Source organism: Pteropus vampyrus, unplaced genomic scaffold (genome assembly GCF_000151845.1).
Source record: "Pteropus vampyrus isolate Shadow unplaced genomic scaffold, Pvam_2.0 Scaffold10, whole genome shotgun sequence".
Taxonomy (NCBI): Eukaryota; Metazoa; Chordata; class Mammalia; order Chiroptera; family Pteropodidae; genus Pteropus; species Pteropus vampyrus.
The window spans coordinates 14,788,895-14,808,639 of record NW_011888791.1 but is presented as its reverse complement, the minus strand read 5'-3'; the positions used below and the strand labels follow the sequence as shown (position 1 = coordinate 14,808,639).

Genomic DNA, 19,745 nt, shown 5'->3' with positions numbered 1-19,745 from the left:
CTATCGAATACCATGGCATTTTTCACAGAACTAGAATAATCCTAAAATTTATATGGAACCACAAAAGACACTGAATAGCCAAAGCAATCTTGCGAAAGAAGAACAAAGTTGGAGTTATCATACTACCTGATATGAAACTATACTAAAAGGCTATAGTAATTAAAACAACATGGCACTGGCATAAAAACAGACAGATCAATGGAACAGAACAGAGTCCAGAAAAAAAACCCGTGCTTATATGGTCAATTAATGAATGACAAAGGAGGCAAGAATATACAGTGGGATAAGGACAGTCTATTCAATAAATGATGTTGGGAAAACTGAACGGATACATGGAAAAAATGAAACGGGATCATTTTCTTACACCATACAAAGGAATGAACTCGAAATGGACTAAAGACTTAATGTAAGACTCAAAACCATATAACTGCTAGAAGAAAACATAGGCAGTAAACCGTTCGACATCACTCTTAGTAATATTTTTTTGGATATGTTTCCTCCGGCAAGGGAAACAAAAGAAACCACTACTAATCATCAGGGAAATGAAAATTAAAACCACAATGAGATATTATCTTATATCTGTCAGAATGGGTATCATCAAACAAATGTTGGCAAGGATATGGAGAAAAGGGAACTGTCATGCACTGTTGGTGGGACTGGAAATTGGAGCAGCCACTATGGAAAACATTAGTGAGGTTCCTCAAAAAATTAAAATATGACCCAGCAATTGTACTTTTGGATATTTATCCGAAGAAATTCAAAAGACTAATTCAAAAAGATACACACATCTTTATGTTCACTGCATCATTACTTACAATAGCAAAGATATAGGAGCAATCTAAGCATCCATTGATAGATGAATGGATAAAGATATGGTACATATATACAACAGGATATTACTCAGCCATAAAAAAAGAAGGTAATCTTGCTATTTGCCGCACTATGGACGGACACAGAGAGCATTATGCTAAGTGGAATGTCTGAGAAAGACAAATACCATATGATTTCACTTATATGTGGAATCTTAAAAACAATATAAATGAACAAACAGAAACAAGCTCACAGATACAAAGAATAAATTAATGGCTGCCAGCTGGGAAGGGGTTTGGGGAATGGGTGAAAAAAAGGGAAGGGATTAAGATGTACAAATTGTCAATTATAAAAAGTCACAAGGATGTGAAGTACAGCATAGAGAATATAGTTGGTAATATTGCAATAACTATATGTATGGTGTCAGATGGGTACTAGATAGAGTAATCAATTTGTAAGTTATATAAATGTCTAATCACTATGTTGTACACCTGAAACAAACATAGTATGTCAACTATAATTTAAAAAGAAAATTAAGTAATTTGTGACTAGTGTCCCCAAAATGGAAATTTGTGTATATGTATATATATGTATGCATATTGTATATTGCAAGAATATAATTTTTCACAAAAAGGAGTCATAAAAATTATAATTGTAAGCAGACTTCAAAGACATATCACTGTTTAATTTCCTCTTAAATTCAGGTTTAATGTTTTGTTTCCTAATAAGAAAAAACTATTAACTCCTTTTTAAGTAAAGGCAAAGTATACAGTGTTTAGATCTGTGCTGAATATCATAGCCTCAGGGATTTAAGGCCCTGAAATTCCTAATTTAGTAAGCACTTGCTTACACTCTTACTTCTGTGGTTTCTTTGTAGTTTTAACACTTAGGAATTTCATCTCTTTTCTTTTTATTAATATTTCACAAACATGTCACTGTAGAAAAGGGAGAGTCTTACCTACTGACTGAAAAAAAAACGTTGGAGAGCACTACTAACAATATTCATGAAGTTTGTAAGATGGTTGGTAGCTTGAAATTAGCTATGGGGGGAGTTTTCACTTCACTGAACTTGGCAAATGCCACAAATTGGGGCCTCCCTCTAGTTTTGAGGGCCAGTTGTTAAACACCAAGTGTGGCTCCTTCCTTGTGCTTGTCCTCCTAATAAACTACTGGGTAGACTAATGTCATGGGAGCAGAGGCCATATCTTCTTGTCTTTTAATATATCTCTAGCATCTAACACAGGACCCAGCAGTACTCAATGACTATTTATAAATCATAGAAAAATAAAATTTGTTAGTAGACTGTTATGCAGATAGCCCACTTCCTGTAATCCCAATTTGGCTCTCCAGAGGCAAACCCTTTGGGCAAATATAGTTGGGACTTTCTTAGGATTAGATATAGAGAGTTTAAATCTTACTTGTGAGAAAGAGTTTGGTTCCACTCCTACCCTTGATCTTGCTGACCTTCTTTGGAAGAAATAAAGTGAATAAAGAACAATGTATATTAAAAAAGTGAATAAAGCACACAGGTAAGGTCAAACAGTAAGAGAAAACGGATAACTTCTCAAAAGAATTATAATTGCTTAAAGGAAAAGATTCTCTAAATGTTCAAAGTGCTACAATTCACTAAAATTAGGATAGAAATAAACATTTTGTCCTACTGGTTGTGACAATTTTTTTAATTAAAAAAATTAAAAATTTTAAATAATTCTACAATGATGAAACAACGAATTTTGGTAAGTTAATTCTATTCATTTAAGTGGCCATCTATAGAGAAAGAGAAAAGGGAAGAAACTCTGTGAAAAGTGTCCATAGATAAAATCGAATAAAGGTAATTTCAAAACCATTTTAGACAGATTTCCAAAACTGCTCTAGACACCATAACAGGGGTAATATCCTTGAAAAATAACACTTAGAAATGCAAATATTTAGGTTTTTCAAAAGGCCATCTTGAGTGGGTTTATCTCCAGGCATCGTTTATTGAGAATATTTTAGGGCTGTTTGAACTAGAAGGATACAATGATCTATCAACTTTACTTTCAGAAAACTTAGCAAAATCAGCAAAAAGTTTATTCAGCAATAAGCCTTGCCTTGATGGAGGATACCAACAGAGATTTGCTTGGAAATATAAAGCTGCTGAGTGGTAGAATTAGAACTAGAACCTTGGTTTTTTTTTAATAGTCCAGTACTCTTTCTACATCCAATCTCAATGATCTGGGTTTTGTATGGAGTTAAAAAAAAAAGGTGTAAGGGGTATTTTAGTTAGCTCAAGGATGGCCAACACAATAAATATCAGCTTAAATTCTAAGACTGGCATGTTTTGAACAATGTTTGTTTATGTACTAAATATCATATATAGTATAGTAAAAATCCTTGGCATGCTCCAAAATAAAAATGAGAAAACCACATTTAGCTATACAGTTCTAAAAGGCCTTGAAGTATCTTCAAACATTCTGAGGCAATATCATTACACAGGTCTTGGAAAAATAATAAAATATAAGAATTTTATTGAGATACAGAACACAGAATCATTTTGCAAGTACATCTCAAAGGATTGCATGGCTGCTATTATCAGTAGTAAAGTGTCAAATTTTCCTGCACTATACAGGGCAATGAAGTATCCCATTGACTAATAAGCACTACTCATTTGAAAGATGAATGTAAACTATACTGCTTACCTTGGTAAATTAACACTCCATTTCTTTCCTATAGTAACTAATTTCTTCAAGAAATATGCGCCTAGTTCACAAGAAGTAAAAATAAGATTCCCCTAAATAAATAGCACAAATCTTGGTATTAATAGTGTTTGTTTGTACTATGTTAACAGAAATTTTGAAAGCCTGCAACAGGTTATGCCAAATTACAGTGTATAATTTTTATGATGCCTTATATTAATGAAATTCTTTAGTAGTTGATACTATCTACACCATGAAGGAAAAGCTGTGATTTGTCAGAACAGACAAAGCTGGGCTTTAATCCATCCTTTTAACCATACTGCCAAGTCTATATTGTTTTCACTGCGTCTCAATTAGGAGACAGGCAGGACACCTGGTACTTCTTTATCTAAGTCCCATGGGCTGCCAGATGACTCAAAATCCATAACAGGTGCTAAGGCAGTGTGAGCATAGTCCTATTATTGAAAGCTGGAGTTGAATAAAATTTGGACCATATATAATTGCTCATAAATCAGTCAATTACTAAATGAAAACATTAAATAAGAAGTTGATAGGCCCAATTCTACCAAAGTTCATGTAAATACATTTAAAAATATTAATCTTAAATAGGATTAAAAATTTAAATCTACCTAAGGTTCTGAAGATCCTTCCTAATAATCCAATAATCACTGGTTTCTAAAAAGCACTAACATAATTATTAAATATGTATATCTATTTCACTTTCACGGTATTTGTATGAAGAAAAACATCTAAAAGAAAAACTAAGTTACTTTGGATCTCAAATTTAAGGAAATTAAAATTATGGACTCTCATTCTTTATAAGAGCTACTTGAAAATATTATTATTAATAATGAGACTTTCATAGTCAAGAGAACTGCTTCAGAATTGCCAGTATTAAAGTAAGAGTTTAAAAAACAGGAAGGGGGAGACTAGAAACAATCACTTTGTGTTCCTTTTAGTACATTAAAGCTGAGAAAACGAATTTATGTGTTTGAACTAAATACTAAACTTGGGCTGTCAGAAGATTGCAAAAGAAAAAAAATAACTAAATAAGTGAAATTTTACAATGTACAATTACTTAAGTGTTATCTCTACCTAACTTAATTAAGATTTTGTTTAAATGCTAAAATTATCAAGAGTACAAAAAAAGTGATTTATTATGATGGTAAGTAGTTACAAAGTACAGCAAACTGTCATTTAAGACAGTGTCATAGAATCTATGATAAACGGTACATTGGCTTACACTTAATGCATTATATGCCCCCGGGGAGTGACAGGCTTAGAGACTGGACTTTAACATCAAAATCTACCCATTAATCTTGACTTAAATATAATCTATCCTGCAGTAAAAGGAAGAATGGGCATTCAATGAATTACTGTTTTTGAAATATTGCACTGGTGCCCATTTACTAAAATCATTTAAGGAGACACGAAGAGATGGAATATTAGTAAATTTTACAGACTGTTACTAATTTTACAAAACATGCATCTTGTTTTCCTCCAACTTAGCAAGAGCATCTCATTTTCAAAAACTTATAGATTAAAAACATTTTCTTAAAATATCTCCCTCTGATTCTTTGAATGGACATGTTTTACAAATTACAATATTGTAATATAATTTAGTCAAACTAAGTTCAGCTGAAAAAAAATCACCTATGGAAATATACTATGAAGTTCAGGATCCTGGGAGCTGAAATAAGCTTTAATTTTTTTTTTAAAGGTTGCAGAACACTGTTTCTTTGCATCAGAACCACCAACTATGTGATTAGACTGATCAGAAAAAAATGGAAAGGCCAAGAGTAGTGTTTAGACAAATACCATGGTATACAATGCTTCAAAAAAAAGAGAAACAACTCTCATATTTTAAAAGATATTCAAAATAGAATTAAACAAGAAAGAGATAATGACCGTGAATGACTGAAACAGTTACAAGTTACTCATTCAAATGATAAATCTGATATTTAACTTTAAGATCTGCCAACAACTTTATCTTTAGTGCATTAGCACTTGCAACTGGAAAAGTTATTTCCAATAACTTTATGCATAAAATTACTTTACATTTCTATATTAATATAGCTTATATATATTCAAATGATATTTGGGAATTCTAAAAAGCACACTGTAAAGGAAATTAAGCCAAATTTGTCTTTAACCTTACCTGATATAGTTTTAATCCACTTTCCTTTATTTTAAATTTTACAAAGATTTAAAAAATATAATTTTCATCTAAACAAAAAGTATCATAAAGCTAAACTGACTTTTACTCTGCTATAATCGGGTGAGCTAAAAATGACATGTAAACAAGGAATTACTACAAGTGGCTGCTTAAACGTATATATTTGCTTTCTTTTTGATAGTAGGTATGTGCTAAATAAAAGTCAACACTCCTATCAAGAGAGTAAGTAAATGTAGAAACATCAGTTCCACAACAGCTATTTTTGCTCCTTCTGTTTTCTGAACAGCAATTAGTAAAGCAACCCCTTCCCCTCCTCCCTAGTGCTGTCAAGCTGTTCAGAGCAGTTTGCAACTTAACAATGGTACCATTGTGAATGCTCTCTGGGCTTCCTTCCCACAGAGAGTTAAATGGGCAGTTCCTGCTGCCCATGATTGGTGTCCAGTGAAATAATACTCAAGAGCCAGGTTTTATCAGCTTCACGCCAAAGAAGTGAAGCCAGGGAACCCAAGCCTTCATATCATACTGGACCATATGCCAACCCTGATGGCCCCAAAGGTTTATCACTAAGAATCAGGATCCATCATGTCCCTTGTGAAATTTCACTTCACATACCTTATGTGAAATGCAAAGCTTCACTAAAAACCGAACCTTCTTTACAATTGGCATGAACAGATGGACGGTAATAGTGGTTTGGCAAGCAAAAGTTAAGATTTAAATAGGCTGTATTCTAGTGTCTGAGAGGAAAAGCAGTTAGAAGAAAATGGGGAGATTTGTGACCCATAGTTTAATTTTAATTCCATTATTGTTATTAAAAATTCAATAGCAAAAGCCCTTATGTTTATTAAAAGGAAAAGAATGGATTAAAAGCACTGCAATTCCTATGTCAAACAGGTTAAAGACTAATTTCAGCTTTACATTCTTCGTTCTTTGCTCTGAAATCCCCAAATAGCATCTGAATCTACTGCTGCTTTTATATTTAAACAAAGACTAGAATAAAACTTGCACATCATGTGGTAGGTGTGGTGAATTAATAATGTGAGCATGCCAGGGCACCCTCATCACTAATATCAACAACATTAAGGGTTTAAAGAAGAAAAAAATCCCAGTTCTACCATAGCTGAGAAGTTCATAAAAGATATAAGTAGAGAAACTTCAAATTTTGTTGTTTTGGGGAACAGTTTGCCCATCACCTGATAAGAGTTCTCTATCGTCTTTCTGATATGACTCTACTTGCATATGTGGATAATACTGTCACATTGGATTTGACAGAAGAGATAAGATGGTAGTAATGCTTTCTTTTCCTTTGCTATTTTTTGCCGTGAAGCCATAGTACTATGAGAATAGGAAAAAAATTCGTTTATCAGTAACATGTAAAAGTATAAAACGATTGTTATGCAAGAATGAAGATTCTATCACAAAATTAACAATTACGAAAATCTCAAATGCTCTTTTTAAAATGGCAAATATGTGTAAAGATAATCAAACAGAAACCTTCTTAGTCTCATGAAGAAAAATAACACTAGCTATTACTGTTATTAGCCTGGCAATTACTATAAAATTATTATAAGAAATAGAGAATTTATTTAAATACTAATCTAATAAACTTATTTTGGAAAGGATTTACTAGAAAAGGAAAATAATACATCCAAGCTGCTACTCAACAGGTAAAAATTATATAAAAGCAGAAGGAACTATCACATTAGACAATGAATGTTATATTACTGGCAGTAACATTAGAAAACCAAGTTTATGTTGGTTTTCTTTCTGCTTGACTACATTATATGGTTCTGACCTACTTCTTGATCTCATCTGCTATTACTCTTCCCTTTGCTTTATACCACTCAGTGATGAACTCTTTGTATTTCTTCACCACATCACACTTTTATCCCTCCATGTCCATGTCCTACCCCTAAAAAGCTCTTCTCTGGCCTTGTCTGCCTGGCAAAGTTCCATATGTCTTTGAAGTAATTAGTAGAACTTGCTTCCTCAATAAAGCCAATCCCAATTTCTCCTCCCTATTGTCCTTTCTCACTTGAATAAAAATTAATCACCTTTACCATCTTACTTTGTATTATCACTACTGTTGGACTCTTCAGAGTACACATCATCCATCCATCCATCCATCCATCCATCCATCCATCCATCCATCTCACAGGGGTCTATCTTTCTCCTCCACCAAACTGTAAGCTCCTTGAAAGCAGTGACTGTATTTCTAATCCTAGCTTTTCTCTCACAGCATCTCCTATAAAGTAGGTAGTCGATAAATGTTGGTGAATAAATGAAAGGTCCAAATTGCTTAGCAAGTTTTTTGGGTGAAGATGTTTTGGATGAAGAAATATAGCCCTTTTTTTTTTAGTACTTAAAAATTTGTCATTAGTGTACTGAGTTCTTAGAGAATAAAAATTTTAAATATCTCTAGAATACAATAATATAAATAGATGTGGTTTATATATTGAAGTCCTTTTTGTGAGTTCCCATAGTTTAAATATAAGCAAAGTAATTATTAGCCTACATTAGTAAAACTTTAAACAAGGTAAGTCTCTGGAGAACATTAAGAGATGGCTATTTTCAGACATACCAGTTTCAATCCCATAGAATAAACTTCATTATCAAATTTTATTACATATCAGACTTATATTTATTGCTTTTATATTTTTTTGAAAGGACACAGGCAGATTTGTTAGACCCAAACTCACATCTTTGAATGTATGCAATAAAATATTCCTAGAAGGATTATAATAAAGCCTCTTAAAATACCAATATCAACAGGCATATATCACCATTCCTTGAAAAGAATAGCTTAACAAATTAAACTGCTGATTTTTGAGTCATGATAGAAATGTTGCACATATTCAGGGCTCCTGTTTAAATATTACTCTGTGTGCATACATTGACTATAAGGTTTAGCAGCAAAATTCAGGCCAAAGAGATATTTAATCACAAGCTTTTCAGCAAGAAATTCTTCAATAGCAATGCCTAGGTCTTTTACACAGGAGATTTAAATGCTCCCATTACAGAGCAGATTGTTAGGTAAATAAGGATGTTTGTCTGCTTTTAGGTCCCACTACAATGATTAATACCAAAGTCATGAGGGCTGCAAATATTTCAGAGGTTAAAAAATTTGTAGTTGGGGAGACGTTTTATTTAAAGAATTTTCTTCTTTTGAAGAATGAACATGACCATAATAATAGATCTTAAGAGTATTTAACAAATAACCAATTTGTCCATGAAGTTGAAGACTTTCATTTAGAAAGTGTATAGAACAAATGGCACTTACAAGATATTGAGAGCTCCTAATGATGTAGGTGACGCAAAAGTTCAAGAAATACCATTGAGCACCTTAGCAGTGTCTAGACTCCCATAGCTGTCCCCTGCTACTCTCCTGTGGCTACCACCTTCCCTGCCCTACAGCAGGAAGTGTGAGCCTTCAAGGCTACAGCCATGTGCTGCCTTCTTCCTGCGGAGGATACCAAATTGTACTCTCATCTGTTACTGTCATCAAGTCAAAGGTATCTTACTTAGCTCACTTAACAGATTCTTCCCCCATAGAACTGAAGGGAAAAAACTCACTAATTACTGAACTTTGAAAAATCATCTTCATTAAACTATAATAAAAATATACTGACTACTTAGTCAAAATACAAAACCCTTGTGTGTTTGCTATTCTGGCTTGTATCAGAGGCAATTCATACTGCTCCTAGGTTTCCTTTTTCTTATTTATCTGGCATGCTCTTACACTGTAGCCTAGACTAATACAAACCACAAATTATAACAACAACAAAAAAACGAATGAACTTACTATTAAAAGTACATTGGCAAATGCCTACAAATTTTCTGTTAAAGAGAAAAAAATGAATAGTTAAGAATCCACCCATCCATGAGTCCATCTACCCTGTACTTTTATAACAAATTACTAGCCACCTATCACTGTGCTAGAAGTTAGTGAAACCAGGGTAAGACTTATGAATATGAGCACACACATAGGAAGTACAATAAAAAAGTTATGAGGCAGTGGGTTGCTTAGTGAAGGAAATTTGTTTTTACAAAGTTATTTTATTGGGGCCATGCAAAATAAGTATATTAGGTGGAAAAGAGAAGGGCATTCTTGGTGCAAAAACTTGGGCCTCAAAGAGAAGGCATTTAGGGATGATACAGTTTTGGTGGATACATATATGGTGTCCTGGGTGTCAGTGTGGTGGGAGATGAGTATAAGGATGGGGCGAAGTTGGGGAGGAGTACAGGTATGTTTGACCAAACTACAGTGAGAAATATGAGGCTGGGAGGGTAAGCTAACGATAATTGCTTGTAGGTAGTCAAAGAATTTAGATAAGAATTTCAATAAAAAGTCAAGAGCCATCATAACTTTTAGTATACTTAGATCTGTGTTTTAGAAGAATATTTCCAGTGTCAATGTAGAGGACAATAATAATGATAACATCATCAACTACCAGGTAGCTACCATTTTCTGAGCTGTAGCTATATGACAGACAGGCTGCTTAGTGCTTCAAGTGGATAATCTCATTTTAATACTTACAACAATCCTGAGTTTGGTACTCTTAACAGATTAAATAAAAATTAGACATAAAGACAGTACATATTTAGTGATTCTAGACTCTGAAGCCCATGCTTATAACCTAACAATCAGCTTCCAAAATTTAAAATATAATTAATTCGTAAACTAAGTGCAATCCATACTTATCAATATTATCTTCTAATGTAATGATCTACAAAAGACAGTAGATACATAAAATTGTGTAGTTTCTCAATAAATTCACTTTCTTCTAACATGAAATGGCAGCAATATTGATGAACCTCCCTAAGAGGTTTTATAATGTTCTATCATAATGAATGGCAAACTGCATTAGTAGAGCCAATCAATTACATTTCATTTCATTTTGGCTCTCATACTTTTGCATCAGGTTCTTTACATTTGAGTAGGAGAACTGTAGGGATAACAAACTGTGACTAATTGAAGAATGATCATTGACTTCTGGTAATTTGTCTGATAGAGTTAAACAGAAACCCAATTCTGGCATTTAAGAAAAAGTCAAATCTAAACAGATTAGAAGAAATCAAATAATATTGGTTTGGCAGGAAAGAATATTAAGCCTAGGAAGAAAGTGTTTTTTTAAAGATGCAATTTTAGAACATCCCCCATACTGTACATTTTGGAATATTATACATATATTATATACATATACACATATACATAAAGCCCCAAAATATCAATTACAGGAATTATAACAGACATGATGCATTCCATCTACTAAAATCTCGTCCTTTGAGGCCTAGATTTTCTATATACTCTTCTCTCGTTTTCTTACTACAAAGTAATGACTTCTTCCTTGGGACTCCCACAGCATTTATCTCTAACCCTACTATGACACATTGTATCTTGTGCCATAATTATTAATGCACATATTACTCTCTCCCCTATTAAATTATAAGCTTATTGAAGACAAGATTACCATCTGATTTGTCTTTGCAATTCCTTCAAAATCTTTACCACTATCATGTAAGTGATCAATAAATATTTTTGATAGAAAAGCAGTATAATACCATTTCTTGACCAGGTGGTGGTTAAATGGTAATGATTCACAGACAGTACATCTAAGATTTACATATTTTTCTCAAATTACATATTGCAGTAAAAAAGGTTAAAAAGAAAAACTTAATAGGACATGTGAGATGGTTAATTTTATGTTAACTTGGCTAAGTGATGGTACCCAGTTTTGGTCAAACACCAGTCTAGATGTTGCTATGAAGGTATTCTTTAGATGTGATTACCATTTAAATCAGGCGACTGAGTATAGCAGAGTACTCCTAATGTGGTGGGCCATATCCAATCAGTTGAAGCCTTAAGAGATTGAGGTCCCCCCAAAGAAGGAATTTTACCTCCAGATGCCTTTTGACTCAGTCTGCAACATCAACTCTACTCAGGAACTCCTGCAGATTTCAGACTTGCTAGTCCTCCAATCTTGTGAGCCAATCTCTGAAAATCAATCTTTCTCTACGTATGTATGTATATACATATCCTATCGATTATGTTTTTCTAAGAACCCTAATACAACATGATTAGATGCTGTAACTTCTGAAATTTTCTATGTATAACAAATCTAACATTAAAAAAGAAAAAGCACATACATGATAGCATATTTAACATTTGCAGTCAAAATGTCTAGAATCAAAATGTTTTAAATTTTGTATTTAAGAAAGTTATGACAGCTAAGATCATGAAATTAAAGCTTTGAAATTATTACCATTGCAAAAAAATCCCCCCCAAGAAACACCATCCCAAAACAAAAATAATATAAAACAAATAACCACTGCCTCCTGCCCCCAAACCCAAAACTCTGTCTCTCTCTCAACAGGTAACTAATAAATGAGAGCTAAAATCAACTTGAAATACCCTCAGGTCCAATGGTTACCCAGAATCTGCCTACTCTTTCTCCCCAGTGTTACATTTCAATTGTAATTGCATGCTCAAACCAACAAATTGAGCTCGAGACAAAAATAATACCTAGCTAACAAAGTCAGAGATTTCAAGAAAATGCTTTTCAAGTACAAGTAATGCAAGAAATGACAAGTGAAGTGAAGGAGAGGTTTCAAAGCTTGAAAGACAGTCATCAATACTGACAGATTACTGTAATTCTGGCTGCCAGCATGATCGATTTGGGCAGCATATGACAATCAATATTGTCCTCATTTAGCGAACAACATTAGATTCATACTTACAGAGGATGTTCCAAGGATAAAATTTAAACTGTACTTAATGATCATAAATAGCACAATTTATGCTGTGGAATCTTAGTGGGTACTTTTATTGGGCATAAAATAACTGACACAGTAGTACAATTATACAAATATAATTGAGTTTCTTATATATTCTTTTACCCCTTCACTTCTCTTATGAAGATTAAAGTAGTAACTGGTGGTTTTCAAAGCCTACTTCTATCTCAAATTCTGTTGTAATTTCTGTTAAGTTTTATTGATCTGTTTTAGAACACAGGCTTTTTTTCCTTATCCAAATTGGTCGAAAACATACATTTTAAAATTTAACATATTTCTGAAATATATATTGTTATTTAAAATTAAAAGATATATCTATATTTTAATATCTTATAATAAAAAACATCTAGTTGTAATTCATTAAACTTTTATTTAAAATTCAAGTAATCCACCGATATGAAATTATTTTTCCCAACATTCAGAATTTATAGAACTTTCTGAATCTTAGTAAAAGATGACTTTATGTTCTACAGATTAGCAAAGATTAGGAATATCTCTACTATATACTTAAACAGTATGAGAAAATAATTTCCATATAGCTTCTGAATTCAAGCTTTCAAGTCAGGAAAAACTTGTTTGATCTGTCTGATTTAATGTTTTTACTCTGAGTAAAAGTGACTTTGCTGATAGAAACTGCTCATATTTGCTATGCAAATAAAGTGTTCATGTTTACTGTTTCTATCTGAAATTATCTCTCTTCCTCTGAGAATTTTCTCCAATGTGGTATCTATTAACATCTCAGCAAGGTTTAACTATTAAGAACTTCATGAAGCAGGCCTGAAAATCCAATTCAATCAATTAACCTACCAACCAAGCAAACATAAAAACCCAATTAGGCAATTCGTTGGTGTTGGGTAGAATTATTTTATATTGACTGTAATCTTTACACGTAACAGAATTAATCACTGCACAAAATAATGTACCTTATTTCATTTAACAACATCTAAATTCATAATCTCATTTCATCTTCACAACAATTCCAAGATGGGTATTAAAATCTTTTTTTACAGATGAGGAAAGTAAGGTTTAGAAATTCTATTACTGGGTCAAGATCATGAGGCAGAGCTTGAATTAAAATCAATGTTTTCTAACTGCGAATCCAGCTCTCACACCTCTAGAGTAACATGCAATTCTGAAATAGCTCTCTAGAGAATGAATTTAGGTACAGGAGAAAGAAATTAAGTAATATCCCCAACACTTTTAATTCTGCATTTTTTAAGTACTTGGTATGCATCCTAAATGTTATTTGAACCTTAGGCCACATATAGTTTGTGTTTGCTCAATAAATCGAGTTCTTGTATGACACAAGAGGCAAATACAGTTTTGTAGTACAAGCTAATCTCTCTCACCATTTTCCCCAAAGATTTAAGGCATTTTTTCAACTGTGTCTTAAGTAAAATGGTAGAGGACACTAACCTCAAGATGAACATCAACATCAAGCGAACTGTAAAGAGGCAAAGGTCAGAGAGAAGACAACTTCACTGGAGCTGACAATATGAATAAAATTAGTGGGGATATGTTCCTTATAAAATTAGTTACCTTTCTAGAGATAGGAAATAATAAACTGAATCTTTACATTCACTACAATGACTTCAAATCTGAGTTTTCAGCTTAAAGTAAGTGAAGATATAACTGCCATAAATAAGAAATGCTATGTCATTAAGTTTAAACAACAAAACATGCCATGATCCACCTATAATTCCATTTCACAGTATCAGAATACCTGAGAAATTACTTAGGAACCAGACTGCTTTAGTCAATTTTCACCAAAAAGAGAAAATGTATGTGGCAGACTTATAATAAATCCATTTCAGGTAGAATAAAACAAAGAATATTTTAAAAAGCCTACCCTGTAAAGCTTAAATCTATAATTTATTATATAAAAGAAAGATAATTAATATGTTTTTAATCATATAGAAAAAGTAAAGGAAAATACAAACCTATTTTAGAAAGGAATATCAGAAAATGATTTAAAATTTAAAACTGTATACATAGTTCCAGGCACTGTTCTAAGAGCTTTACGCTTACTGATTCATTCAGTTCTTATAACACCATGAGCTAGATATTATCATTTTCATTTTATATATAAGGAAATTGAGGCTGAGAGAGGTTAAATAACTTGCCCAAAGCTACATAGGTAAGAAAGGGGTGGTCAGCACCTAAGTCTAGGCAATCTGGCTCTAGAAACCATGTTCTTAAACACTCCATATCCTCTAATACTTCCATGTCTCTATGTTGTTCCCTCTGCTTCTGGAATGCTCTTAATCTCATCTACCCGATGACCTCTTAAACCATTCTTGAAGATACACTCGTCCTCACATTTTTCCAGAAATGTTTCCTGACACCACCACCCCTTCCAGCTGAATGAGGGCCCTTGTTATTACACTTCCAGAACACTGCATAACTGTATTACACCCTATACTCTATATATGTACATATATTGAAAAAAATTATTTCTTCAATGAGACTAAGTACTTTGCAAAGATGTTTTAGTTATTTCTGCACATCTGGAATAGCACATAATGGATCTCTAATTAATTAACCAAAAGATAAGTAATGATGTAAAAGTATGTAAAAGAAAATACATCACTCAAATATCAAAAATATTCAAATACTGGGGAGGAACTCCATCATTTATATATTAATAAACAGAAATTCAAAGGTCTTAACACATAAGAAATATTTACCTTGTAGAATAAACACACGTTAGGTAGAAAGAAACCATACTGTTAAAAAGGATACAAATTTTGATACAGTGGAATCAGTGACTTCAGAGCACGGCTTGCATTTAGAGCTGTTGCTCGAACCATAATGGGTAGGACCTTTCCATTCACAATAGCACCATCAAAAAGTGGGCCAAAGAAGGGAACCTGATTGAAAAATTAGAACATAATTTTATACTTAAATTGGAGAAAAACTGTAAATAAGATCAAGACACTGTTTGCATAAAAAAGTTTTTTTTTTTTGCTTTTCCTTTAGTTCTTCCTTCAGCAGAAATACTATTCAATTCTTTTCCACGATGGGTCATTCATTCACTAGGACAATAAATAAAAAATGCCAAAAATCTAGTTTCCTTTTAAAAGAACTGTGCGCTTCATGTTACTGACTAAATAATTTATACTTCCTGCCGATTTTCAAGTTTTTGTGGCTTCAATTGTACAAAAAATCTAACACAGGAAATAAACTCTTTCAGTGAGTAAACACAGAAAGATATATATTGTTATAGACTGCAGTTAGTTTATTATTTTTATGTGACAACTAGCTTTACTACAGAATCTAAAACACTTTAATTATATGGTTTATTAGGAAAAAAAATCTGTTTTGAAAACTGTCATTTTTATTAGGTGACTGACAATTTCAAGTTATTCTATTTGAATATGGTTGGTACAAATGACAACTGAAGGCAAGAATATGAGCTGTGGATATACAGAAAATATTTTAGGCTTGTGGCCACATACTGCTCTGCTGTATATTCTTCTTTGATTTTTTTTTAATAAAAAAAAAAACCCCATCAAAATGTAAAATAATTCTTAGCTTTTGGTTTGTACAACAATAGGAAGTGGGCTATAGTTTGCTGACTTCTGGTTTAGATGAACCCTAAAAATACCTGGCCACAAGCTTAAATTCACACATGGGAAGCTTAATCCAATTTAAGAAATTTGTTAGATTTCTTAGATCAGAAAACTTTCTGATCAACTGTCAGAAAGTTTTCTATAGAAGTATTCAATTAAAAAAAAGGAGACACCAGAATACTACCAAACTTATTATTTTCAAAGAAAATACTTCTGTAAGCAAGTTCCAATCTTACAGTTAAGACTTCCAACTAGATCTACTTGGCTATTTTATTTCACTTTATTATTATTTATGCCTATAGCATCTGGTCTTCCTAGGTGGTCTCCCATCCAAGTACTAACCAGGCCCAACCTTGCTTAGCTTCCGAGACAGACATCGGGCTTGTTCAGGGTTGCATGGCCGTAGACCATGGACCGTGGCTCCACTGGGGTGTGAACTTAGGACCTTCTGCGTGTAAAGCAGACGTGCTAACCGCTACACTATGGAACCATGTCTCTACTTGGCTATTTTTAACTTTTTATAATTCTCACTAAGTGACATAACTAATCATGTAATCTTAGTAAGATGTATCAACAAAAATGTAGAAATCGTAAGTTTCTCTTCTAAGGGGAATGACTACTTCTTACTGTGACTTTTAGGAAATGGTAATTATCCTTATTTTTTTAGCATTTTATTATTAGTTTCAAAATAGTGAGACATTTATATAATTTATAATTATATAAACGATCCCTCTGATTATCTTCCGTCTGGCTCTACATGTAGCCACTACATTACTATTGGCTGCATTCCCTAGGTTGTGCTGCCATCCCCGTGACTATCTATCGACTACTAATGTGTACTTCTTTAACCCTTCACTCCATTCCCCAGCCCCTTCCCTCCCCTCTGGCCATCATAAGACTGTCCTCTATATTTGTGAGTCTGTTTTTGATTAGTTCTTTTTGTTCCTTAGATTCTGCATGAGTGAAATCATACTTATTTATCTTTCTGTCTGACTCTAACCTCTAAGTCTATGTCGTTGCAAATGGTAGGATTTCATTTTTGTTTTAATGGCTGAGTAATATTCCACTGTATACATGAACCAGAACTTCTTTATCTAATCATCTGTTGATGGGCATTTAGGTTGCTTCCATACCTTGGCTACTGTAAATTGTGCTGCCGTGAACAAATAACAAATGCATAAATCTTTATGAATTATTGTTTTGGTTTTCTTTGGATAAACTGCTGGGTCAAAAGGTAGATCCATTTTTAAATTTTTGAGGACACGCCAGACTGTTTTCCATTGTGGCTGTACCAATTTGCAATCTCACTAGCAGTGTATGAGGGTTCCCTTTTCTCTGCATCGTCGCCAATACTTGTTCTTTGATTTACTGATGACAACCATTCTGACAGGTGTGAAATGATATCTTATTGTGGTTTTAATTTGCATTTCTCTGATGAATGGTGACCTTGAGCACCTTTTCATATGTCTAGTGGCAATCTGTATTTCCTCTTTGGAGAAAAATCTATTCAGGTCTTCTGCCCATTTTTTAACTGGACTGTTTTTTGTTGTTGTTGTTATTGAGCTGTATGAGTTCTTTATATATTTTGAATATTAACCCCTTAATAAAAGGTAAACCCTTTTCTGAGTTTAGCATAAAGGAACTTCCACACTGGCATTACCAAGCCTTCTCCCATTTGAACTCAATTTCTTGCTACTTTTGTTTCAGCTCCTTCTGAACCAAACTAAAACAACTCACATAGCTATAAGTCTCATTTCCCACCACTTTTACAACTTGATGCCTAGTCTAATCCTTCTGAAAGAAGGAAAGAAACTCACAAACCCATATAGAACTCAAAATATATTATTAAAATGTAAGATAAGACATTCTTACCTCTGGTTTTTTCATTATCTGGATACTGAACATGTGATTTTTCATTGGATATATTACAATAAGGACATCGCCGAATTCTGTAGGAATAATTCCTCTCCTGTAGTCTCTAGTATGCTCTGACCAAACAATGTGAACTTCATCATTTCCTAAATGTCTCAACTGGAAAACCAAGAAAATAGTTCACAGTAGTCATACAGCTACTGACAACATACTATAAAAAAGATTAAAAGGTAAAGAAATAAACTATATTTTAAAAATTTCATTTGGTCGTTTTTCACAACAGCTGAAACACAAACACTCAAAGAAATTAGGAGACACTGCAGAAGACCGGATAATTTTTAATGGTCTATATAGTTCAGTGGGAAACAGAGAACTTAGGAAAATATTACATACACCCCAAATATTCTTCTTAACCAGCAATTACATCAATTCTCTACTACCAAACCTTTTAAAAGACTGTTTAAAAGAGTGTTTTTAAAAAGTGACTGATTTAAGATTTTTTTTTCTTTTCTGATCACTCTCTGGAAGTGCTACTAAACAGTGAACTGGCCTAAAAGAGGAAACAAGAAGAGAAGTAAAAGAAATAGATAATTCATAAATTAGGTAACCACCTATTGAGTATGAGAAAGTTGACATTTGTTTTAACAAATTTATTTCCAGGTTTTCTTTGCCTATGACATTCTCCCAAAAAGACTCTCAAGATGTTATTTAACTATTTGTGATGCTTACAAAAATGTTTTTGGCAGTCAGAGAGCTAACATTATGGTGATTAAAATTATAAAAAAGCAAAGTGTCCAAAGGCTGAATTTCTAAAAAGATATTAGGAAAATGAACTTAATGCCCATTAGCCTTTTCTTCATAGAGATTACTGTATAAAGATGTATTTTAATATAAAGTTTGGTTATCGGAGTACATTTATGGATTCTGCCATTGCAAACATCTGAGTCCTTTTTTGGTGCATATCTCACATGTGCTTTTCTATTACTTTCAGATAACTGGACACATTGTAGATGGGAAAATCTATAAGAGAAACCTAGGATAAGTGTCATTAATATTTTTAGTATGAGCTAATATTTAGGCTATATCTGAAATATGCAATTTATTTTGGCTTAAATGCCACAGGGTAGAAAAAAAGGTAAATGTATACTTTAAAGAAAGGAGTTAAGTCCCAATTCATGAAAGGTTCTCTTCTGTTTTAACCCTGGAATTCTTAACCTGGATTCAAGGGGTCTGTGAATATTTGAAACTTATTTGTAAAATTTTATTTGTGTATTTTTCTGAGGAGAGAGTCTATCAACGTAGGAGTATATAATACAAAAAAAAAAAAGCCAAGAACCAGTGTTCTAATGTTTCTTAAAGTCTCCAACATTGATCTCTTTGGAAAATTCTAATCAATATGAATATCATTAAGTATTTGAGAATACAAGGTAAATTCCTGAACTTTAAAATTTGTATTCCTAAGCAAGAAATGCCTTCTCATATACTCTGATGGACCGTAAGATACAGGCAGGTATTACTTTAAAGACAGTGCCCAGCTAAATCTATAGATGAGAATCTATTATTTAAAAAATGTAATATAAAGGTTTTTATTTTCTTTTAAAGAAGATTTTCTTTTTAGGATTAAGTAGATTAAGTTAATTCTTCTTTCTTTTTGGAAACCATAAATGTGCTTATTGCTCTAAATACATGATGGTAAGACTCAAATATCAAAATATTATTTAAGTTTTAATTCTAATTATTTATATCATGCACACCTGAATGATATAAATGCAGGACTTGGGCTTTATGACATCTTTAAAAACCAAAAAAGATTACACAACTCAGAAAAGCCATGATTTTATAATTTCATTT

At 32.8% G+C, this 19,745-nt stretch overlaps 1 protein-coding gene across 7 annotated transcripts in view; it reads right to left on the bottom strand.

Moving 5' to 3' along the window:
- The window catches only part of RALGAPA1 (Ral GTPase activating protein catalytic alpha subunit 1), a 229,977-nt gene that overhangs the window by 21,989 nt on the left and 188,243 nt on the right, over window positions 1–19,745 (bottom strand). For all 7 annotated transcript variants that reach the window (XR_896904.2, XM_023522344.1, XM_011376608.2 and 4 more), the window contains 2 exons: window positions 17,895–18,053; window positions 15,193–15,320 (listed from right to left, as the gene is read on the bottom strand). Coding sequence is in view for 6 of the 7 variants with exons in the window: in XM_023522344.1 (XP_023378112.1) it covers window positions 15,193–15,320; window positions 17,895–18,053 (287 nt within the window). In the remaining variant the exon portion in view is untranslated. The remainder of the gene's footprint in view (window positions 1–15,192; window positions 15,321–17,894; window positions 18,054–19,745) is intronic.